Source organism: Salmo salar, chromosome 25 (genome assembly GCF_965601325.2).
Source record: "Salmo salar chromosome 25, fSalSal1, whole genome shotgun sequence".
Classification (NCBI taxonomy): domain Eukaryota; kingdom Metazoa; phylum Chordata; class Actinopteri; order Salmoniformes; family Salmonidae; genus Salmo; species Salmo salar.
In genome coordinates this window covers 42440050-42465120 of record NC_138315.1, presented here as the reverse complement: position 1 = coordinate 42465120, position 25071 = coordinate 42440050, and the positions used below count along the sequence as shown (strand labels likewise).

Genomic DNA, 25071 nt, shown 5'->3' with positions numbered 1-25071 from the left:
GTGCGAATGTGAATGCCCGTGTGAGTGCCTGTATGAGTCTGTGTGTGAGTGCCTGTGTGACTGCCTGTGTGAGTGCGAGTGTGTGCCAGTGCGTGTGAGCTTGAATTATTGGAATGGATTTTGTATCCTTAACAAATTACAGGCAGCCATGTCAAAATGATTACACCTGTGTGTGTGTTATGCGTGCCTAAACAAACATGCTATAGCAGATGGTGATCAGATTAAAGCTTCATAGCGTCAGAGGCGTGATGTACAGAGGCACACTGCCCAGAGATGGTCAACCACACACACATACACACACACAGGCTGGAGAGCTACAGTGGCAAGAAAAGTATGTGAACCCTTTGTAATTACCTGGATTTCTGCATACATTTGACATAAAATGTGATCTGATCTTCATCTAAGTCACAACAATAAACACACACAGTGTGCTTATACTAATAACACACTCATTATTGTATTTTTCTTGTCTATATTGAACACATACTGTGGCTTGCGAAAGGGGTTTGTATCATTTGATTTACACAACATGCCTACCACTTTGAAGATGCAAAATATTTTTTGCTTGAAACAAACTAGAAATAAGACCAAAAAAAAAAGAAAACTTCAACATGCATAACTATTCGCCCCCTCAAAGTGAATACTTTGTAGAGTCACCTTTTGCAGCAATTACAGCTGCAGGTCTCTTGGGGTATGTCTCTATAAGCTTGGCACATCTAGCCACTGGAATTGTTGCCCATTCTTCAAGGAAAAACTGCTCCAGCTCCTTCAAGTTGGATGGGTTCCGCTGGTGTACAGCGATCTTTAAGTCATACCACAGATTCTCAATTGGATTGAGGTCTGGGCTTTGACTAGGCCTTTCCAAGACACTTAAATATTTCCCCTTAAACCACTCGAGTGTTGCTTTAGCAGTATTCTTAGGGTCATTGTCGTGCTGGAAGGTGAACCTCCGTCCCAGTCTCGAATCTCTGGAAGACTGAAACAGGTTTCCCTCAAGAATTTCTCTGTATTTAGCGCCATCCATCATTCCTTCAATTCTGACCAGTTTCCCAGTCCCCCCCGATGAAAAACATGCTGACACCACCATGCTTCAATGTGGGGATGGTTTTCTCGGGGTGATGAGAGGGCTTGGTTTTGCGCCAGACATAGCATTTTCCTTGATGGCCAAAAAGCTACATTTTAGTCTCATCTGACCAGAGTACCTTCTTCCATATGTTTGGGGAGTCCCCCACATGCCTTTTAGCAAACACCAAACTTGTTGGTTTATTTTTTCTTTAAGCAATGGCTTTTTTTCTGGCCACTCTTCCGTAAAGCCCAGCTTTGTGGAGTGTACGGCTTAAAGTGGTCCTATGGACAGATACTCCAATCTCCGCTGTGGAGCTTTGCAGCTCCTTCTGGGTTATCTTTGGTCTCTTTGTTGCCTCTCTGATTAATTCCCTCCTTGCCTGGTCTGTGAGTTTTGGTGGGCGGCCGTTTTTTGGCAGCTTTGTTGTGGTGCCATATTCTTTCAATTTTTTATGATGGATTTAATGGTGCTCCGTGGGATGTTCAAAGTTTCTGATTTTTTTTATAACCCAACCCTGTACTTCTCCACAACTTTGTCCCTGACCTGTTTGGAGAGCTCCTTGGTCTTCATGGTGCCGCTTGCTTGGTGGTGCCCCTTGCTTAGTGGTGTTGTAGACTCTGGGGCCTTTCAGAACAGGTGTATATATACTGAGATCATGTGACAGATCATGTGACACTTAGATTGCACACAGGTGGACTTTATTTAACTAATTATGACTTCTGAAGGTAATTGGTTGCACCAGATCTTATTTAGGGGTTTCATAGCAAAGGGGCTGAATACATATGTACGCACCACTTTTACGTTTTTTTTACTTCACCAATTTGGACTATTTTGTGTATGTCCATTACATGAAATCCAAATAAAAATCCATTTAAATTACAGGTTGTAATGCAAAAAAATAGGAAAAATGCCAGGGGGTGAATACTTTTGCAAGGCACTGTAATATACACATTCACAGCGTAGGTTGGAAAAAGTATGTGAACACCTAGGCTAATGACTTCTCCAAAAGCTAATTGGAGTCAGGAGTCAACTAACCTGGAGTTGAGATTGGCAATTTTGGTTAGAGCTACCCTTGCCCATAAAAAACAGTCACAAAATTTGAGTTTGCTATTCACAAGAAGCATTGCCTGATGTGAACCATGCCTCGAACAAAAGAGATGTCAGAAAACTTAAGATTAAGAATTGTTGCCTTGCATAAAGCTGGAAAGGGTTACAAAAGTATCTCTAAAAGTCAGTTCACGGCAAGACTAATTGTCTATAAATGGAGAAATTTCAGCACTGTTGCTACTCTCTCTAGGAGTGGCCATCCTGCTAAGATGACTGCAAGAGCACAGCGCAGAATGCTCAATGAGGTTAAGAAGAATCCTAGTGTCAGCTAAAGACATCTCTGGAAGATGCTAACATTTCTGTTGACAAGTCTACAGTACGTAAAACACTAAACAAGAATGGTGTTCATGGGAGGACACCATGGAAGAAACCACTGCTGTATAATAAAACATTGCTACATGTCTGAAGTTCGCAAAAGAGCACCTGGATGTTCCAAAATATTCTGTGTACAGATGAAACTTGTGTTGTTTGAAAGAAACACACAACACTATGTGTGGAGAAAGAAAGGCACAGCACACCAACATCAAAACCTCATGCCAACTGTAAAGTATGGTGGAGGGAGCATCATGGTTTGGGTTTGCTTTGCTGCCTCAGGGCCTGGACAGCTTGCTATCATTGACGGAAAAATGTATTCCCAAGTTTATCAAGACATTTTGCATGAGAATGTCAGGCTATATGTCCGCCACTTGAAGCTCAACAGAGGTTAGGTGATGCAACAGGAAAACAACACAAAAGACAGAAGTAAATCAACAACAGAATGACATGAACAGAAGAAAATACACCTTCAGGAGTGGCCCAGTCAGTCCTGACCTCAACCTGATTGAGATGCTGTGGCATGACCTCAAGAAAGCAGTTCACACCAGACATACCAATAATATTGTGGAACTGAAACAGTTTTGTAAAGAGGAATAGTCCAACATTCCTCCTGACCGTTATGCAGGTCTGATCCACAACTACAGAAAACATTTGGTTGAGGTTACTGATGCCAAAGTAGGGTCAACCTGTTATTAAATCCAAGGGTTCACATACGTTTTCCAACCTGCACTGTGAATGTTTACACGGTGTGTTCAATAAAGACATGAGAAAATATAATTGTTTGTGTGTTATTAGTTTAACCTTTTTGGCGCAGGCGTTCCGCTAGCGACCCACCTTTACTACATCCTGTGAAATTGCAGAGCGCAAAATTCAAATTACAGAAATAGTAATATTTAACTTTCATGAAAAAAATATTTACTTCTTGTTAATCCAGCCACTGTGTCAGATTTCGAAAAGGCTTTACGGCGAAAGCACACCATGTGATTATCTGAGGACAGCGCCCTGCACACAAAAGCATTAAAAACATTTTTCAACCAGGTAGGTGCGCCACGAAAGTCAGAAATAGCGATAAAATAAATGCCTTACCTTTGAAGATCTTCTTCTGTTGGCACTCCAAAATGTCTCAGCTACATCACAAATGGTCCTTTTGTTCGACAAAGTTATTTTTTATTTCCCCAAAAACTCAGTTTAGCTGGCGCACTTCATTCAATAATCCACCGGTTTCCCTCCTTCAAAATGCATACAAAATGAATCCCAAACGTTACCAATAAACTTCTCCAAACAAGTCAAACAACATTTATAATCAAACCTCAGGTACCCTAATACGTAAATAAATGATACAATTTAAGACGGAGAATCGTTATTGTCTTTCCCGGAGATAAACAACAAAGAAAGCGCTCTCATCCACGCGCATGAAAACACTACAGCCAAAATGGGAGCCACTTAGAACTACAAATTCTAGCTCATTTTTCCAAAAACAAGCCTGAAACTCTTTCTAAAGACTGTTGACATCTAGTGGAAGCCCTAGGAACTGCAATCGGGGAGTTTTTCGCCTCATATTAAACATGACAGCCATTGGAAACAGTGGTAGGCCGAATTTTTTTGTTTTCTGGATGGTTAGTCCTCGGGTTTTCGCCTGCCATATCAGTTCTGTTATACTCACAGACATTATTTTAACAGTTTTAGAAACGTTAGTGTTTTCTATCCAAATCTACCAGGCAGTTTACTTTGGGCACGCTTTTCATCCAGATGTCAAAATACTGCCCCCTAGCCCAAAGCGGTTAAGCAGACTGTGTTTATTGTTGTGACTTAGATGAAGATCAGATAAAAAGTTATGACCAATTTATGCAGAAATCCAAGTTATTCTAAAGGGTTCACATACGTTTTCTTCCCACTGTACATATTTACTGCTCATCTATCTATAACCACTAGTTTTGACTGCCGCTTCTTGATGTAGTCAGTGATGTAGACGTGTGTGTGTGTGTGTGTGTGTGTGTGTGTGTGTGTGTGTGTGTGTGTGTGTGTGTGTGTGTGTGTGTGTGTGTGTGTGTGTGTGTGTGTGTGTGTGTGTGTGTGTGTGTGTGTGTTGTGTGTTTGTGTGTGTGTGTGTACATTATCTCTGTCTCCTGGTTAAAAGCTCCTCCACTCAGTTCACTAACAGTTCACACAGACAGATAGATGGAGAGAGAGAGGGGGAGAGGTAGAAAGAGATGGGGAGAGAGAGATGGGTAGGGGTAGAGAGAGATGGGTAGAGAGAGATGGTAGAGAGATGGGGAGGGGTAGAGATGGATGGGGAGAGAGAGATTGGTTGAGGTAGAGAGAGATGGAGAGAGAGATGGGTAGGGTTGGAGAGAGATGGGTAGAGAGAGATGGGGAGGGGTATAGGGAGGGAGGGGTAGAGAGAGATGGGTAGAGAGGGAGGGGTAGAGAGAGAGGTGTAGAGAGAGATGGGTAGAGAGAAATGGGGAGGGGTAGAGAGGGAGGGGTAGAGAGAGATGGGTAGAGAGCGATGGGTAGGGGTATAGAGAGGGAGGGGTAGAGAGAGATGGGTAGGGGCATAGAGAGGGAGGGGTAGAGAGATGGAGGGTATAGAGAGAGGGAGAGTATAGAGAGAGGGAGGGTATAGAGAGGGAGGGGTAGATAGGGAGGGTATAGAGAGGGAGGGTATAGAGAGGGAGGGCTAGAGAGGGAGGGGTAGAGAGAGGGAGGGTATAGAGAGGGAGGGTATAGAGAGGGAGGGGTAGAGAGCGGGAGGGGTAGAGAGGGAGGGTATAGAGAGGGAGAGGTAGAGAGAGGGAGGGTATAGAGCGGGAGGGTATAGAGAAGGAGGGTATAGAGAGGGAGGGGTAGAGAGCGGGAGGGGTAGAGAGGGAGGGGTAGAGACAGGGAGGGTATAGAGAGGGAGGGTATAGAGACAGAGGGGTAGAGAGGGAGGGTATAGAGAGGGAGGGTGTAGAGAGTGGGAGGGGTAGAGAGGGAGGGTATAGAGAGGGAGGGGTAGAGAGGGAGGGTATAGAGAGGGAGGGTATAGAGAGGGAGGGTATAGAGAGGGAGGGTATAGAGACAGAGGGGTAGAGAGGGAGGGAATAGAGAGGGAGGGTATAGAGAGGGAGGGGTAGAGAGGGAGGGTATAGAGAGGGAGGGGTAGAGAGGGAGGGTATAGAGAGGGAGGGTATAGAGAGGGAGGGGTAGAGAGGGAGGGGTAGAGAGGGAGGGTATAGAGAGGGAGGGGTAGAGAGAGGGAGGGTATAGAGAGGGAGGGTATAGAGAGGGAGGGGTAGAGAGGGAGGGTATAGAGAGGGAGGGGTAGAGAGGGAGGGTATAGAGAGGGAGGGTATAGAGAGGGAGGGGTAGAGAGGGAGGGTATAAAGAGGGAGGGTAGAGAGCGGGAGGGGTAGAGAATGAGGGGTAGAGAGGGAGGGTATAGAGAGGGAGGGTATAGAGAGGGAGGGGTAGAGAGGGAGGGTATAGAGAGGGAGGGGTAGAGAGGGAGGGTATAGAGAGGGAGGGTATAGAGAGGGAGGGGTAGAGAGGGAGGGTATAAAGAGGGAGGGGTAGAGAGTGGGAGGGGTAGAGAGTGGGAGGGGTAGAGAGGGAGGGTATAGAGAGGGAGGGGTAGAGAGCAGGAGGGGTAGAGAGGGAGGGTATAGAGAGGAAGGGGTAGAGTGGGAGGGTATAGAGAGGGAGGGTATAGAGAGGGAGGGTATAGAGAGGGAGGGTAGAGAGCGGGAGGGGTAGAGAGGGAGGGGTAGAGAGGGAGGGGTAGAGTGGGAGGGGTAGAGAGGGAGGGGGAGTCAGATAGGGAGGAGAGAGGGAGGAAGACAGGGAGGGAAAATGAGAGGAGAGAAAGAGCAACACCCACACACACTCTCTCTGAGGACGTGTGAACTGTGTCATCTTTAATCAAAAACTGTGTAGCCTACACACACCTGAGGCAGGAGAGGCTCTGCTTTCCAAGGAGTGTGTGTGTGTGTGTGTGTGTGTGTGTGTGTGTGTGTGTGTGTGTGTGTGTGTGTGTGTGTGTGTGTGTGTGTGTGTGTGTGTGTGTGTGTGTGTGTGTGTGTGTGTGGTGTGTGTGTGTGTGTGTGTGTGTGTGTGTGGTGTGTGGACGGACGTGTTTCACTATTCTTCTGGGGACCAGAAGTCCCCACAAGAACAGTAAACGAAAAATGCTATTTCTAGGGGGTTTAGGGTTAAGGTTAGAATTAGTGTTAGTGTTAGAATTACATTAAGGTTAGGAGCTAGGGTTAGTTTTAGGGTTAGGAGCTAGGGTTAGTTTTAGGGTTAGGGTTAGGAGCTAGGGTTAGTGTTTAGGGTTAGGGTTAGGAGCTAGGGTTATGTTTAGGGTTAGGGTTAGGAGCTAGGGTTAGGTTTAGGGTTAGGGTTAAAGTTAGGTTTTTGGGTTAGGGTTAGGGTTCAGGTTAAGGTTAGGGTTAAGGTTAGGATTAGGGTTAAGGTTAAGGTTAGGGTTAAGGTAAGAGTAGCGGTTATAGTTAGGGGTTAGGGAAAATAGGATTTTGAATGGGACTGAATTGTGTGTCCTCACAATGTTAGCTGTACAAGACTCTCTCTCTGTGTGTGTGTGTGTGTGTGTGTGTGTGTGTGTGTGTGTGTGTGTGTGTGTGTGTGTGTGTGTGTGTGTGTGTGTGTGTGTGTGTGTGTGTGTGTGTGTGTGTGTGTGTGCGTGCGTGTGTGTGTGTGCGTGCGTGTGTGTGTGTGTGTGTGTGTGTTGCGTGCGTGTGCGTGTGTACTGTAAGCACTAGGACTGTATTTACGAAGATCTTACCGCTGTGCTACCTCTGCCCTCGTCTCTGTGCCAACTGACAAACTACAGTGAGATGTATGTGAGGGCAGTGGAAACCTTTTATTTACTAAACACCTCTCACTGACTGTGTGTTGGATAATACAATTCCCCATCATAGAATTGAGTTGAGATGGAACTGCTAAACTGGAGTGCTGGGTTGTGTGTTGGTTTTGGCCGGTGTAGGCCGTCATTGTAAATAAGAATTTGTTCTTAACTGACTTTTCTAGTTAAATAAATAAAATTGTCTCAAGGACTTGTGAGGTTGACCCAGCGATAGGATTTTTACAGTGAGAAGGCTGACGAAGTTGATGGATTTTTCTTGCCAAAGTGAGGCTTTTTATTTGGAAGGTGAAGAAATAATATAGCCGGTGACTGTATTTACAAAAACAAATAAACAGGACGACGAACAAAAATTAGGCCTAATAAACTCAAAAGAAAAGCCAGGCTTCAATCATGCCTGTACCTGGCAGCATGCCAACCTGTTACCTGTCTGTCTCTGTCCTGCAAACAAAGAAATTACACATGTTACATCTGACCAATGGGAAACCCTTACACATATCTGTTCGATTAACATTCAAAGCACATGAATACCATACATACATGTTCAGATAATAAACATATGTCTTTATACCAGCTAAACCCTCATGCTTTAGAGCATGAATAACAACTGGGATATAAAACGTATGTCCCCTCAGGATAAGTTACTACTATTCAATAACTATGTGCTCGAACACGCCCCATTTGCCCGTCAATTCTGTCAACAGGAAATTAACTGTGTCCGTGGGGTTGAGGTCAGGGCTCTATACAAATCAGTCAAGTTCTACCACACCGATCTTAACAAACCATTTGTGTATGGACCTCGCTTTGTGCACGGGGCATTGTCACGCTGAAACAGGAACAGTTCTTGTGCTGACATTGCTTCCAGAGGCCGTTTAGAACTCGGTAGTAGTTGGCGCCCCCTCAGGAGAAGACCAAGAGGGAAACTCAGACATCAGAACAGGTGAGATTAGTATCCAACTTCTGATACCATTGGTGAGATTAGTATCCCACTTCTGACACCATTGGTGAGATTAGTATCCCACTTCTGACACCATTGGTGAGATTAGTATCCCACTTCTGACACCATTGGTGAGATTAGTATCCAACTTCTGACACCATTGGTGAGATTAGTATCCAATTTCTGACACCATTGGTGAGATTAGTATCCCACTTCTGACACCATTGGTGAGATTAGTATCCCACTACTGATACCATTGGTGAGATTAGTATCCAACTTCTGATACCATTGGTTAGATTAGTATCCCACTTCTGACACCATTGGTGATATTAGTATCCCACTTCTGACACCATTGGTGAGATTAGTATCCAATTTCTGACACCATTGGTGAGATTGGTATCCAATTTCTGACACCATTGGTGAGATTAGTATCCAACTTCTGATACCATTGGTGAGATTAGTATCCAACTTCTGATACCATTGGTGAGATTAGTATCCAATTTCTGACACCATTGGTGAGATTAGTATCCAATTTCTGACACCATTGGTGAGATTAGTATCCAACTTCTGATACCATTGGTGAGATTAGTATCCAACCTCTGACACCATTGGTGAGAATAGTATCCACTTTCTGACACCATTGGTGAGATTAGTATCCAACTTCTGACACCATTGGTGAGAATAGTATCCAATTTCTGATACCATTGGTGAGATTAGTATCCCACTTCTGACACCATTGGTGAGATTAGTATCCCACTTCTGACACCATTGGTGAGATTAGTATCCCACTTCTGACACCGTTGGTGAGATTAGTATCCCACTTCTGACACCATTGGTGAGATTAGTATCCAATTTCTGACACCATTGGTGAGATTAGTATCCCACTTCTGACACCATTGGTGAGATTAGTATCCAATTTCTGACACCATTGGTGAGATTAGTATCCAACTTCTGACACCATTGGTGAGATTAGTATCCAATTTCTGACATCATTGGTGAGATTAGTATCCCACTTCTGACATCATTGGTGAGATTAGTATCCAATTTCTGACACCATTGGTGAGATTAGTATCCCACTTCTGACATCATTGGTGAGATTAGTATCCCACTTCTGACATCATTGGTGAGATTAGTATCCCACTTCCGACATCATTGGTGAGATTAGTATCCCACTTCTGACACCATTGGTGAGATTAGTATCCCACTTCTGACATCATTGGTGAGATTAGTATCCCACTTCTGACATCATTGGTGAGATTAGTATCCCACTTCTGACATCATTGGTGAGATTAGTATCCCACTTCTGACACCATTGGTGAGATTAGTATCCCACTTCTGACATCATTGGTGAGATTAGTATCCCACTTCTGATACCATTGGTGAGATTAGTATCCCACTTCTGACATCATTGGTGAGATTAGTATCCCACTTCTGACACCATTGGTGAGATTAGTATCCCACTTCTGACATCATTGGTGAGATTAGTATCCCACTTCTGACATCATTGGTGAGATTAGTATCCCACTTCTGACACCATTGGTGAGATTAGTATCCCACTTCTGACATCATTGGTGAGATTAGTATCCCACTTCTGACATCATTGGTGAGATTAGTATCCCACTTCCGACATCATTGGTGAGATTAGTATCCCACTTCTGACACCATTGGTGAGATTAGTATCCCACTTCTGACATCATTGGTGAGATTAGTATCCCACTTCTGACATCATTGGTGAGATTAGTATCCCACTTCCGACATCATTGGTGAGATTAGTATCCCACTTCTGACATCATTGGTGAGATTAGTATCCAATTTCTGACACCATTGGTGAGATTAGTATCCAACTTCTGATACCATTGGTGAGATTAGTATCCAACCTCTGACACCATTGGTGAGAATAGTATCCACTTTCTGACACCATTGGTGAGATTAGTATCCAACTTCTGACACCATTGGTGAGAATAGTATCCAATTTCTGACACCATTGGTGAGATTAGTATCCCACTTCTGACACCATTGGTGAGATTAGTATCCCACTTCTGATACCATTGGTGAGATTAGTATCCCACTTCTGACACCATTGGTGAGATTAGTATCCCACTTCTGACACCATTGGTGAGATTAGTATCCCACTTCTGACACCGTTGGTGAGATTAGTATCCCACTTCTGACACCATTGGTGAGATTAGTATCCAATTTCTGACACCATTGGTGAGATTAGTATCCAACTTCTGACACCATTGGTGAGATTAGTATCCAATTTCTGACACCATTGGTGAGATTAGTATCCAACTTCTGACACCATTGGTGAGATTAGTATCCAACTTCTGACACCATTGGTGAGAATAGTATCCAATTTCTGACACCATTGGTGAGATTAGTATCCAATTTCTGACACCATTGGTGAGAATAGTATCCAATTTCTGACACCACTGGTGAGATCAGTATCCAACTTCTGACACCATTGGTGAGAATAGTATCCAATTTCTGACACCATTGGTGAGATTAATATCCCACTTCTGATACCATTGGTGAGATTAGTATCCAATTGCTGACATCATTGGTGAGATTAGTATCCCACTTCTGATACCATTGGTGAGATTAGTATCCAATTTCTGACACCATTGGTGAGATTAGTATTGTCACGTCCTGGCCAGTATAAGGGTTAATTGGTATTGTAGTTTGGTCAGGACGTGGCAGAGGGTATTTGTTTTATGTGGTTCAGGGTGGTGTTTTTGGTAAAAGGGTGTTTGATTGAGTATTTCCGGGTTTTTGGTTTATGATCTATGTTTAGGTAATTCTATGTCTAGTCTAGGTAGTTTGTGTTTCTATGGTTGATTAATTGGGGTTGGGACTCTCAATTGAAGGCAGGTGTTTTCCCTTTGCCTTTGATTGAGAGTCCCATATATTAGGGTGTGTTTGTGTTTGGGATTTGTGGGAGATTGTTTTTGCATTGCGTGTTTTTGTGAGCCTGCAAAACTGTCATTTGTCGTGCTTATTGTTTTCTTGTTTTTTCTCGTGTTCAACGTTCTTTAATAAATTAAGAAAATGAACACCAACTCTACTGCGTATTGGTCCACACTTTCAGACGACGATTTCGCTATATCATCGGATGATGAAGAAGTTCGTGACAGAATCTCCCACCTAACCAGGACCAAGCAGCAGAGGAAGGAGCAGAGGAGTTTTGATTTGGACAATCGGGAGAGATGGACATGGGAGCAGGTTATGGCCGGAGAAGGCCCATGGAGTATGGCTGGTAAGGACCGGGAACGTTTCCGAGGATCAAGACTGGCGTTGAAGCACGAGAGACACCCCCAATAATTGTTTTGGGGGGGGCACACGGGTAGTTTGGCTATGCCTAGGAAGAGCCGGAAGCCAGCTACCCGTGGTTATATGGAGGAGCGTATGAGGTGGAGAGCGCCATGTTTCGCTGAGGAGCGCACTATCAAATCAAATTTATTTTTATATAGCCCTTCGTACATCAGCTGATATCTCAAAGTGCTGTACAGAAACCCAGCCTAAAACCCCAAACAGCAAGCAAAGCATGTGAAAGAAGCACGGTGGCTAGGAAAAACTCCCTAGGAAAAACTCCCTAGAAAGGCCAAAAACCTAGGAAGAAACCTAGAGAGGAACCAGGCTATGAGGGGTGGCCAGTCCTCTTCTGGCTGTGCAGGGTGGATATTATAACAGAACATGGTCAAGATGTTAAAATGTTAAAATGTTCATAAATGACCAGCATGGTCAAATAATAATAATCATAGTAGTTGTCGAGGGTGCAACAAGCACGTCCGGTGAACAGGTCAGGGTTCCATAGCCGCAGGCAGAACAGTTGAAACTGGAGCAGCAGCACGGCCAGGTGGACTGGGGACAGCAAGGAGTCATCATACCAGGTAGTCCTGAGGCATGGTCCTAGGGCTCAGGTCCTCCGACAGAAAGACAGAAAGAGAGAAAGAGAGAATTAGAGAGAGCATATTTAAATTCACACAGGACACCGGATAAGACAAGAGAAATGCTCCAGATGTAACAGACTGACCCTAGCCCCCCGACACATAAACTACTGCAGCATAAATACTGGAGGCTGAGACAGGAGGGATCAGAAGACACTCTGGCCCCATCCGATGATACCCCCGGACAGGGCCAAACAGGCAGGATATAACCCCACCCACTTTGCCAAAGCACAGCCCCCACACCACTAGAGGGATGTCTCCAACCACCAACTTACCGTCCTAAGACAAGGCCGAGTATAGCCCACAACGATCTCCGCCATGGCACAACCCAAGGGGGGGCGCCAACCCAGACAGGAAGACCACGTCAGTGACTCAACCCACTCAAGTGACGCACCCCTCCCATGGACGGCATGGAAGAACACCAGTAAGCCAGTGACTCAGCCCCTGTAAAAGGGTTAGAGGCAGAGAATCCCAGTGGAAAGAGGGGAACCGGCAAGGCAGAGACAGCAAGGGCGGTTCGTTGCTCCAGCCTTTCCGTTCACCTTCACACTCCTGGGCCAGACTATACTTAATCATAGGACCTACTGAATAGATAAGTCTTCAGTAAAGACTTAAAGGTTGAGACTGAGTCTGCGTCTCTCACATTGGTAGGCAGACCATTCCATAAAAATGGAGCTCTATAGGAGAAAGCCCTACCTCCAGCCGTTTGCTTAGAAATTCTAGGGACAATTAGGAGGCCTGCGTCTTGTGACCGTAGCGTACGTGTAGGTATGTACGGCAGGACCAAATCGGAAAGATAGGTAGGAGCAAGCCCATGTAATGCTTTGTAGGTTAGCAGTAAAACCTTGAAATCAGCCCTTGCCTTACACTGTCTCACCCATACGCACGCACAGTCCGGTGCGCGTTATTCCAGCCCCTCGCAGGTGCCGTGCTAGAGCGGGCATCCAGCCTGGTAGGAGGATGCCTGCGCAGCGCATCTGGTCGCCGGTACGCCTCCGAGGACCAGGCTACCCAACTCCCGCTCTACGCACGGCTACCATCAGGCCTCTGCACAGCCCAGTCTGCCCTGTACAAGCACCCCGCTCGTACAGGGCTACTAGTTCCATCCAGCCAAGACGGGTTGTGCAGGCGGTAAGATCAAGACCGACTGTGCGCCTCCATAGCCCTGTGTTTCCAGCTCCTGTCTCTCGTGCGGACCCGGAAGTGCGTCAACCCAGTCCGACTCGTCCTGTTCCCGCTCCCCGCACTAGCCTGGAGGTGCGTGTTCCCAATCTGGTACGCCCAGTACCAGCACCACGCACCAGGCTTCAAGTGCGTAAACCCAGTCAACAGTCACCAGAGCTGCCCGCCAGTCAACAGTCACCAGAGCCGCCCGCCAGTCAACAGTCACCAGAGCCGCCCGCCAGTCAACAGTCACCAGAGCCGCCCGCCAGTCAACAGTCACCAGAGCCGCCCGCCAGTCAACAGTCACCAGAGCCGCCCGCCAGTCAACAGTCACCAGAGCCGCCCGCCAGTCAACAGTCACCAGAGCCGCCCGCCAGTCAACAGTCACCAGTGCCGCCCGCCAGTCAACAGTCACCAGTGCCGCCCGCCAGTCAACAGTCACCAGTGCCGCCCGTCAGTGAGGAATCGCCAGAGCCGCCCGTCAGTGAGGAGTTGCCAGAGCCACCCACTAGTCAGGAGCTGCCAGAGTGGCCAGACTGCCCCGAGCTGCCAGAGTGGCCAGACTGCCCCGAGCTGCCAGAGTGGCCAGACTGCCCCGAGCTGCCAGAGTGGCCAGACTGCCCCGAGCTGCCAGACTGCCCCGAGCTGCCAGACTGGCCCGAGCGGCCAGACTGCCCCGACTGCCCCGAGCTGCCAGACTGTCCCGATCTGCCAGACTGCCCCGAGCTGCCAGACTGCCCCGACAGCCTGGAACGACCAGAACCGGAGCCACCTCCAGAGATAGGTGGGTTGGGGAGGGGGGGTGTAGCACAGTGCCGTCGTTGACGGCAGCCACCCTCCCTTCCCTCCCTTTAGTAGGGGGGAAATTTTATTTTGGTGTTGTTTGGGGTTATTTTTGTTAAGGTGCTTCCGGGGTTAGCACCTTTAAGGGGGGGGTACTGTCAGGACGTGGCAGAGGGTATTTGTTTTATGTGGTTCAGGGTGGTGTTTTTGGTAAAAGGGTGTTTGATTTAGTATTTCCGGGTTTTTGGTTTATGATCTATATTTAGGTAATTCTATGTCTAGTCTAGGTAGTTTGTGTTTCTATGGTTGATTAATTGGGGTTGGGACTCTCAATTGAAGGCAGGTGTTTTCTCTTTGCCTTTGATTGAGAGTCCCATATATTAGGGTGTGTTTGTGTTTGGGATTTGTGGGAGATTGTTTTTGCATTGCGTGTTTTTGTGAGCCTGCAAAACTGTCATTTGTCGTGCTTATTGTTTTCTTGTTTTTTCTCGTGTTCAACGTTCTTTAATAAATTAAGAAAATTAACACCAACTCTACTGCGTATTGGTCCACACTTTCAGACGACGATTTCGCTATATCATCGGATGATGAAGAAGTTCGTGACAAGTATCCAATTTCTGACACCATTGGTGAGATTAGTATTGTCACGTCCTGGCCAGTATAAGGGTTAATTGGTATTGTAGTTTGGTCAGGACGTGGCAGAGGGTATTTGTTTTATGTGGTTCAGGGTGGTGTTTTTGGTAAAAGGGTGTTTGATTGAGTATTTCCGGGTTTTTGGTTTATGATCTATGTTTAGGTAATTCTATGTCTAGTCTAGGTAGTTTGTGTTTCTATGGTTGATTAATTGGGGTTGGGACTCTCAATTGAAGGCAGGTGTTTTCCCTTTGCCTTTGATTGAGAGTCCCATATATTAGGGTGTGTTTGTGTTTGGGATTTGTGGGAGATTGTTTTTGCATTGCGTGTTTTTGTGAGCCTGCAAAACTGTCATTTGTCGTGCTTATTGTTTTCTTGTTTTTTCTCGTGTTCAACGTTCTTTAATAAATTAAGAAAATGAACACCAACTCTACTGCGTATTGGTCCACACTTTCAGACGACGATTTCGCTATATCATCGGATGATGAAGAAGTTCGTGACAGAATCTCCCACCTAACCAGGACCAAGCAGCAGAGGAAGGAGCAGAGGAGTTTTGATTTGGACAATCGGGAGAGATGGACATGGGAGCAGGTTATGGCCGGAGAAGGCCCATGGAGTATGGCTGGTAAGGACCGGGAACGTTTCCGAGGATCAAGACTGGCGTTGAAGCACGAGAGACACCCCCAATAATTGTTTTGGGGGGGGCACACGGGTAGTTTGGCTATGCCTAGGAAGAGCCGGAAGCCAGCTACCCGTGGTTATATGGAGGAGCGTATGAGGTGGAGAGCGCCATGTTTCGCTGAGGAGCGCACTATCAAATCAAATTTATTTTTATATAGCCCTTCGTACATCAGCTGATATCTCAAAGTGCTGTACAGAAACCCAGCCTAAAACCCCAAACAGCAAGCAAAGCATGTGAAAGAAGCACGGTGGCTAGGAAAAACTCCCTAGGAAAAACTCCCTAGAAAGGCCAAAAACCTAGGAAGAAACCTAGAGAGGAACCAGGCTATGAGGGGTGGCCAGTCCTCTTCTGGCTGTGCAGGGTGGATATTATAACAGAACATGGTCAAGATGTTAAAATGTTAAAATGTTCATAAATGACCAGCATGGTCAAATAATAATAATCATAGTAGTTGTCGAGGGTGCAACAAGCACGTCCGGTGAACAGGTCAGGGTTCCATAGCCGCAGGCAGAACAGTTGAAACTGGAGCAGCAGCACGGCCAGGTGGACTGGGGACAGCAAGGAGTCATCATACCAGGTAGTCCTGAGGCATGGTCCTAGGGCTCAGGTCCTCCGACAGAAAGACAGAAAGAGAGAAAGAGAGAATTAGAGAGAGCATATTTAAATTCACACAGGACACCGGATAAGACAAGAGAAATGCTCCAGATGTAACAGACTGACCCTAGCCCCCCGACACATAAACTACTGCAGCATAAATACTGGAGGCTGAGACAGGAGGGATCAGAAGACACTCTGGCCCCATCCGATGATACCCCCGGACAGGGCCAAACAGGCAGGATATAACCCCACCCACTTTGCCAAAGCACAGCCCCCACACCACTAGAGGGATGTCTCCAACCACCAACTTACCGTCCTAAGACAAGGCCGAGTATAGCCTACAACGATCTCCGCCATGGCACAACCCAACGGGGGGGCGCCAACCCAGACAGGAAGACCACGTCAGTGACTCAACCCACTCAAGTGACGCACCCCTCCCATGGACGGCATGGAAGAACACCAGTAAGCCAGTGACTCAGCCCCTGTAAAAGGGTTAGAGGCAGAGAATCCCAGTGGAAAGAGGGGAACCGGCAAGGCAGAGACAGCAAGGGCGGTTCGTTGCTCCAGCCTTTCCGTTCACCTTCACACTCCTGGGCCAGACTATACTTAATCATAGGACCTACTGAATAGATAAGTCTTCAGTAAAGACTTAAAGGTTGAGACTGAGTCTGCGTCTCTCACATTGGTAGGCAGACCATTCCATAAAAATGGAGCTCTATAGGAGAAAGCCCTACCTCCAGCCGTTTGCTTAGAAATTCTAGGGACAATTAGGAGGCCTGCGTCTTGTGACCGTAGCGTACGTGTAGGTATGTACGGCAGGACCAAATCGGAAAGATAGGTAGGAGCAAGCCCATGTAATGCTTTGTAGGTTAGCAGTAAAACCTTGAAATCAGCCCTTGCCTTACACTGTCTCACCCATACGCACGCACAGTCCGGTGCGCGTTATTCCAGCCCCTCGCAGGTGCCGTGCTAGAGCGGGCATCCAGCCTGGTAGGAGGATGCCTGCGCAGCGCATCTGGTCGCCGGTACGCCTCCGAGGACCAGGCTACCCAACTCCCGCTCTACGCACGGCTACCATCAGGCCTCTGCACAGCCCAGTCTGCCCTGTACAAGCACCCCGCTCGTACAGGGCTACTAGTTCCATCCAGCCAAGACGGGTTGTGCAGGCGGTAAGATCAAGACCGACTGTGCGCCTCCATAGCCCTGTGTTTCCAGCTCCTGTCTCTCGTGCGGACCCGGAAGTGCGTCAACCCAGTCCGACTCGTCCTGTTCCCGCTCCCCGCACTAGCCTGGAGGTGCGTGTTCCCAATCTGGTACGCCCAGTACCAGCACCACGCACCAGGCTTCAAGTGCGTAAACCCAGTCAACAGTCACCAGAGCTGCCCGCCAGTCAACAGTCACCAGAGCCGCCCGCCAGTCAACAGTCACCAGAGCCGCCCGCCAGTCAACAGTCACCAGAGCCGCCCGCCAGTCAACAGTCACCAGAGCCGCCCGCCAGTCAACAGTCACCAGAGCCGCCCGCCAGTCAACAGTCACCAGAGCCGCCCGCCAGTCAACAGTCACCAGAGCCGCCCGCCAGTCAACAGTCACCAGTGCCGCCCGCCAGTCAACAGTCACCAGTGCCGCCCGCCAGTCAACAGTCACCAGTGCCGCCCGTCAGTGAGGAATCGCCAGAGCCGCCCGTCAGTGAGGAGTTGCCAGAGCCACCCACTAGTCAGGAGCTGCCAGAGTGGCCAGACTGCCCCGAGCTGCCAGAGTGGCCAGACTGCCCCGAGCTGCCAGAGTGGCCAGACTGCCCCGAGCTGCCAGAGTGGCCAGACTGCCCCGAGCTGCCAGACTGCCCCGAGCTGCCAGACTGGCCCGAGCGGCCAGACTGCCCCGACTGCCCCGAGCTGCCAGACTGTCCCGATCTGCCAGACTGCCCCGAGCTGCCAGACTGCCCCGACAGCCTGGAACGACCAGAACCGGAGCCACCTCCAGAGATAGGTGGGTTGGGGAGGGGGGGTGTAGCACAGTGCCGTCGTTGACGGCAGCCACCCTCCCTTCCCTCCCTTTAGTAGGGGGGAAATTTTATTTTGGTGTTGTTTGGGGTTATTTTTGTTAAGGTGCTTCCGGGGTTAGCACCTTTAAGGGGGGGTACTGTCAGGACGTGGCAGAGGGTATTTGTTTTATGTGGTTCAGGGTGGTGTTTTTGGTAAAAGGGTGTTTGATTTAGTATTTCCGGGTTTTTGGTTTATGATCTATATTTAGGTAATTCTATGTCTAGTCTAGGTAGTTTGTGTTTCTATGGTTGATTAATTGGGGTTGGGACTCTCAATTGAAGGCAGGTGTTTTCTCTTTGCCTTTGATTGAGAGTCCCATATATTAGGGTGTGTTTGTGTTTGGGATTTGTGGGAGATTGTTTTTGCATTGCGTGTTTTTGTGAGCCTGCAAAACTGTCATTTGTCGTGCTTATTGTTTTCTTGTTTTTTCTCGTGTTCAACGTTCTTTAATAAATTAAGAAAATTAACACCAACTCTACTGCGTATTGGTCCACACTTTCAGACGACGATTTCGCTATATCATCGGATGATGAAGAAGTTCGTGACAAGTATCCAATTTCTGACACCATTGGTGAGATTAGTATCCAATTTCTGACACCATTGGTGAGATTAGTATCCAACTTCTGACACCATTGGTGAGATTAGTATCCAATTTCTGACACCATTGGTGAGATTAGTATCCAATTTCTGACACCATTGGTGAGATTAGTATCCAACTTCTGATACCATTGGTGAGATTAGTATCCCACTTCTGATACCATTGGTGAGATTAGTATCCCACTTCTGACATCATTGGTGAGATTAGTATCCAATTTCTGACACCATTGGTGAGATTAGTATCCAACTTCTGACACCATTGGTGAGATTAGTATCCCACTTCTGACATCATTGGTGAGATTAGTATCCCACTTCTGATCGTTCAATACATGTTTACAAAGAGAACTTTACCTAGCGACACAAAACAAAAGATTTTGCGCGCACAAACCAATTTCCGTCGATGCACAACAAACTCACGTTTCTTCTCATTACAGGTGATCTACAATAATCAAGAGGGCATCTCTAACCCACATGATTATCAATAAATACATGTGCTACTCATAAACTGTTCCATAAACAATGTCAGGTCATTTATACCAGGAATCTCTTTAGATGAGTGACAGAGATGATAGATAAGAGATGATTTAAAGTACTAGTTAGGTAGTTTTTTGGGGTATCTGTACTTTACTTTACTGTTTATATTTTTGACAACTTTTACTTGACTATATCTCTAAAGAAAATGATGTACTTTTTACTCCGTACATTTTACCTGATACCCAAAAGTACTCGTTATATTTTGAATGCTGAACAGGACAGACAAATGTTCCAATTCACGCACTTGTCAAGAAAACATCCCTGGTCATCCCTTCTGCCTCTGATCTGGCAGACCCCTTATACACACATGCTTAATTTGTAGATTATGTCTGAGTGTTGGAGTGTACCCCTGGATGTCCATACATTTTAAAAACAAGAAAATGGTTCCAACTGCTTTGCTTAAAATAAGGAATTTGAAATGATTTATACTTCTGCTTTAACTTTTAATACTTAAGTATATTTTAAACCAAATACTTTTACTCAAGTAGTATTATCCTGGGTGACTTTTACTTGAGTCATTTTTCTATTAAGGTACCTTTACTTTTACTATGAGATGTTAATGTATTCTGTCCTGTATAAAGGTATGAGATGTTAATGTATTCTGTCCTGTATAAAGGTATGAGATGTTAATGTGTTCTGTCCTGTATAAAGGTATGAGATGTTAATGTGTTCTGCCCTGTAAAGGTATGAGATGTTAATGTATTCTGTCCTGTATAAAGGTATGAGATGTTAATGTATTCTGTCCTGTGTAAAGGTATGAGATGTTAATGTATTCTGTCCTGTGTAAAGGTATGAGATGTTAATGTGTTCTGTCCTGTGTAAAGGTATGAGATGTTAATGTGTTCTGTCCTGTATAGAGGTATGAGATGTTAATGTATTCTGTCCTGTGTAAAGGTATGAGATGTTAATGTATTCTGTCCTGTATAAAGGTATGAGATGTTAATGTATTCTGTCCTGTATAAAGGTATGAGATGTTAATGTGTTCTGTCCTGTATAAAGGTATGAGATGTTAATGTGTTCTGTCCTGTATAAAGGTAGGAGATGTTAATGTGTACTGTCCTGTATAAAGGTATGAGATGTTAATGTGTACTGTCCTGTATAAATGTATGAGATGTTAATGTGTTCTGTCCTGTATAAAGGTATGAGTTGTTAATGTGTTCTGTCCTGTATAAAGGTATGAGATGTTAATGTATTCTGTCCTGTGTAAAGGTATGAGATGTTAATGTATTCTGTCCTGTATAAAGGTATGAGATGTTACAGTTTTTTCCAACTGCTTGTCTCCTTTTTTCAAAACTCTACACACAATTCCCAAAACTGCACACACAAAATGCAAAATGCCTCACATCTCCTTCAAAATGTAACACTGCATTCAAAATGCCATAAACACATGTCAGAATGAAACATTTGCATCAAATGGCAAACACTGCTTTCATAATAGTACATTTTTGGATATACCATGTAAACACTGTTGTTCTAAATCTAAAGCTCTTTGGTCTTTCATAGGCTTATATCTACATTTCAATACAATGTTCTACAGTGAAAGTAATCTGCTGAGAGGGGTAACAAGTACACTGTAAACACCAATGCAATGTAGAAACAGAAAATATTCATTAGGCCAAACATTACTGTTGTATACAGTAGCATACAACAAAACCATAAACATATGTAAACCAAAAGTATATTCTTTAGAATACAGTAAAGAACACAATTGTGTGTGTGGGGTCCCGGGGGGGCAGTCCAGGAATTGGTGGGGGGGGGGGGGGGGGGGGGGGCAGTCACCAGTGCTAAGCTACGCTTCATCTCTTCTCCGGGCTGGGTCTGGCCACAATACTTCGTCCACATCACAAGATACTTCCCTTGATGTTTGGCAAGAGAAAACGTATCTCCTAGCATGGCGTATCCAACCTCGGAAAGAGGCAACCTCTATGTCCCCACATGCGTCCTCCATTGCCTGGAGAAGCGGCATGCGGGCATAGGGTTGGCGATCATACACTTTCCAGCGCCAGGCTGAGAAGAATTCCTCTATGGGATTTAGAAAAGGTGAATATGGGGGTAGGTACAAAACTACAAATTGTGGATGGGTGGCAAACCAGTTTTGGACCAGAACAGCCCGGTGAAAACTAACATTGTCCCATAAAACCACAAATCTAGCAGGCTCCTGATCTGGATCAGGGACAAGCATTGTGTAAATTGCATCCAGAAAAGTGAGCATATGGCCGGTGTTGTACGGACCCAGTGTGGCATTGTGATGGAGGACCCCGTTTTGAGTGATGGCAGCACACATAGTTATATTACCCCCACGCTGTCCAGGGACATTGGTAATTGCCCTCTGTCCTATTACATTTCTTCCGTGGCGCCTGGTTTTGGTGAGGTTGAAGCCAACCTCATCCACATAAATAAATTAATGGCGAATTACATGGGCATCCAGCTCCAAAACTCTCTGTAACAGAGAAAAGGATATACAGATTAGTAAATATGGTATGTCTGGAGTACTGGAAGTAGTGTTGCATACATACCTCTATAAAGTCATGTCGCATATTCTTGACTGTCAGAGTTTCTCTCAAATGGCACCTTGTAAAGTTGTTTCATCGTCACTCGGTGCCGTTGGAGGATGCGTTGTATGGTCGACAGGCTTACAGCAATGATGTTGTTAAATATGGTGTCATTATTCAAGATATGCTCTCTTATCTCTCGAATCCTAATTGCATTGTTGGCCAAAACCATATTTAGAATTGCAGTCTCTTGTACATCTGTAAACAAGCGTCCTCGTCCTCCATGATGTCTTTGCCTTTCCACTCTGTACAGAATTCAAACACAGTATGTGTTCAGCATAGGAACCGTAAACAATGTACAAAAAAAGGTGGTACAGCATGATAACCAACCTCATTCATTCAATGCAGTGCAGTAAATGGATGGCTTAGAGTTACAAATGTTTATGCAATACTATGCAGTCATACGTATTTTACAGTACATTACTGTAATGCTAAAATAGTAATTAGATAGTTGCATACCTGTTCTCATTTCTGAAGGTTCGAATTATGGACGCCACTGTAAATCGACTCAAGTTGGGCTGGACTCTCAGTCTAGCCTCTCATGGTCAAACCGGGGTTGATCACATGATCAACAAGTGTTGCCCTAATCTCATCAGAGATGGCTCTCCTTCCTTCTCTTCTTTGCCCTTGTCCTCTTCTTCCTCTTCCTCCTATTCCAACTCTTCATCTTTGAATTTGTCCTCGTTGTTGTCCCCTGCCTCTCCCTCCTACTCCTCTTGCTCTCTGTCCATTGTTGGCATCCATTGTTCAAAACAGGTAATCTGACCTTTGACCTATTTATAGGCCTATACTACAGTAAAGCAGTGATTGGTTAGTGATCAGTTAAGCAATTAGTGTTTGCACATGTGAGGAGTGTGTGTGTGTGACCTGGTGAATAAGTGTAGAATTTTGATTGGTTGTGTTTGGAAAAGGAAAGCAAGTCACTTCCTGTTAGATTTTTGTGTTTTAGGTAGAGAATTGTGTGTAGTGTTTTGAAAAAAGTGTTTTATGCAATTGACAACTGAGTCAAAGGCTGAGAAATAGCTTATGGTTTTGGATATTTGGTGTGTAGTTTTGCACTTTGAGTGAGAGGTTTCAAAAATCGTGTGACATGAAAAGATTTTGTGTGTAAGCAGTTGGAAAAAACTGTAATGTGTACTGTCCTGTATAAAGGTATGAGATGTTAATGTGTTCTGTCCTGTATAAAGGTATGAGATGTTAATGTATTCTGTCCTGTATAAAGGTATGAGATGTCAATGTGTTCTGTCCTGTGTAAAGGTATGAGATGTTAATGTATTCTGTCCTGTATAAAGGTATGAGATGTTAATGTATTCTGTCCTGTATAAAGGTATGAGATGTTAATGTATTCTGTCCTGTATAAAGGTATGAGATGTCAATGTGTTCTGTCCTGTATAAAGGTATGAGATGTTAATGTGTTCTGTCCTGTGTAAAGGTATGAGATGTTAATGTGTGCGTTCTGTCATGTGCAGGGGTCCGTTCAGTGTGGTACGAAGATGTATCAACAGAGACGCAGGACAGCAGTTCGCTGTGAAGATCGTAGACGTGGCCCAGTTTACCTCCAGCCCTGGACTCAGCACAGAAGGTGAGAGAGCACACACGCATACACATACACAATTTATCTTTCTCTCTGTTGTGTGTGGATGCTGATCATTATAGAGACAAACATATGCACACTATCAGCTGTCTGTGTCTGTGTGTCTGTCTGTGTGTGTGTCTGTGTCTGTGCATGCGTGAGAGGTCGTCCAGGGGTGAGCTGTGTTGTATCATTGATCTCCAGAGAGATATGCTGTACAATATGACCACACAGCAGGGGTCTACCCAGACACACAGTTTGACTCGTATGAGGGAACTTTAGATTTCACCCTCCCTCTCAGAGACAGGCACGGTGTGTGTGTGTGTGTGTGTGTGTGTGTGTGTGTGTGTGTGTGTGTGTGTGTGTGTGTGTGTGTGTGTGTGTGTGTGTGTGTGTGTGTGTGTGTGTGTGGTGTGTGTGTGTGTGTGTGTGTGTGTGTGGGGGCGTGTGTCGGTTCTCCCAATGTCCTCCCTCTGACCTGGTACTCCTAATAACCCTTTACCTCCACGCCTGAGGTAGAAACTATCACACAATACATTTTGATAGTTCAGTTTTCTTTCGTAAAAACAACCACAAAGAGCTCAGTGAGTCGTGAAATGATGTCTGCACGAAGCACCAGACTCTCCACACTGACCTCCGAGAGAGAGAGGGAGAGAGCAAGAGAGCGAGATAGAACAACTCTCTCTCTCTATCTGTGTTTTAAGAGGGGAAGATTGCAGAGTTCAATCTCGTCCATGGCCTGTAGTTACTATTGCTTCCACCTCTCATTATGATTTATCTTCCTTTTCTTGGCTCAAGAATACACATTCCTATCCACCCACACACACACACACACACACACACACACACACACACACACACACACACACACACACACACACACACACACACACACACACACACACACCACACACACACACACACACACTGAGCCAATTGAGGGTAAATTGACAGCAGTGTTTCTTTGCATGACTGTCTACCACACACAAAGGCAGGCAACTGATGGCATCTCATCAGCAATTATTATTAATTTTTTTTATTTCACCTTTATTTAACCAGGTAGGCAAGTTGAGAACAAGTTCTCATTTACAATTGTGACCTGGCCAAGATAAAGCAAAGTAGTTTGACACATACAACAACACAGAGTTACACATGGAGTAAAACAAACATACAGTCAATAATATAGTAGAAAAATAAGTCTATAGACAAAGTGAGCAAATGAGGTGAGATAAGGGAGGTAAAGGCAAAAAAGGCCATGGTGGCGAAGTAAATACAATATAGCAAGTAAAACACTGGAATAGTAGATTTGCAGTGGAAGAAAGTGCAAAGTAGAAATAGAAATAATGGGGTGCTGTCACTTCCTGACCATAGTAAGTTGTTATTTTCTATAGTAGAGTGGTCAGGGCGTGACAGGGGGTGTTTTGGGTCGTTGTTCTATGTTTTCTATTTCTATGTTGTTATTGTTTGGGTTGATCTCTAATTGGAGGCAGCTGATCCTCATTGCCTCTGATTAGAGATCATATTTAAGTAGGGGTTTTTCTTTTCTGTTTTTTGGGGTTATTATCTTTTGAGTAGTGTGTTTTCCTCTCTGCGTCACGGTTTGTTGTTTTTGGGTATTCAAGTATTTTTCGTGTATTGCATTTAGTTTCACAATAAAGAAAGTATGTTAAACTACGAA

The 25071-nt window shown here is 45.4% G+C and overlaps 1 protein-coding gene across 19 annotated transcripts in view; it reads left to right on the top strand.

Moving 5' to 3' along the window:
* Positions 1-25071, top strand: part of LOC106586786 (peripheral plasma membrane protein CASK) — a 236097-nt gene that overhangs the window by 71931 nt on the left and 139095 nt on the right. For all 19 annotated transcript variants that reach the window (XM_014174421.3, XM_014174439.3, XM_014174428.3 and 16 more), the window contains one exon: positions 23290-23402. In XM_014174421.3, the coding sequence (XP_014029896.1) occupies positions 23290-23402 (113 nt within the window). The remainder of the gene's footprint in view (positions 1-23289; positions 23403-25071) is intronic.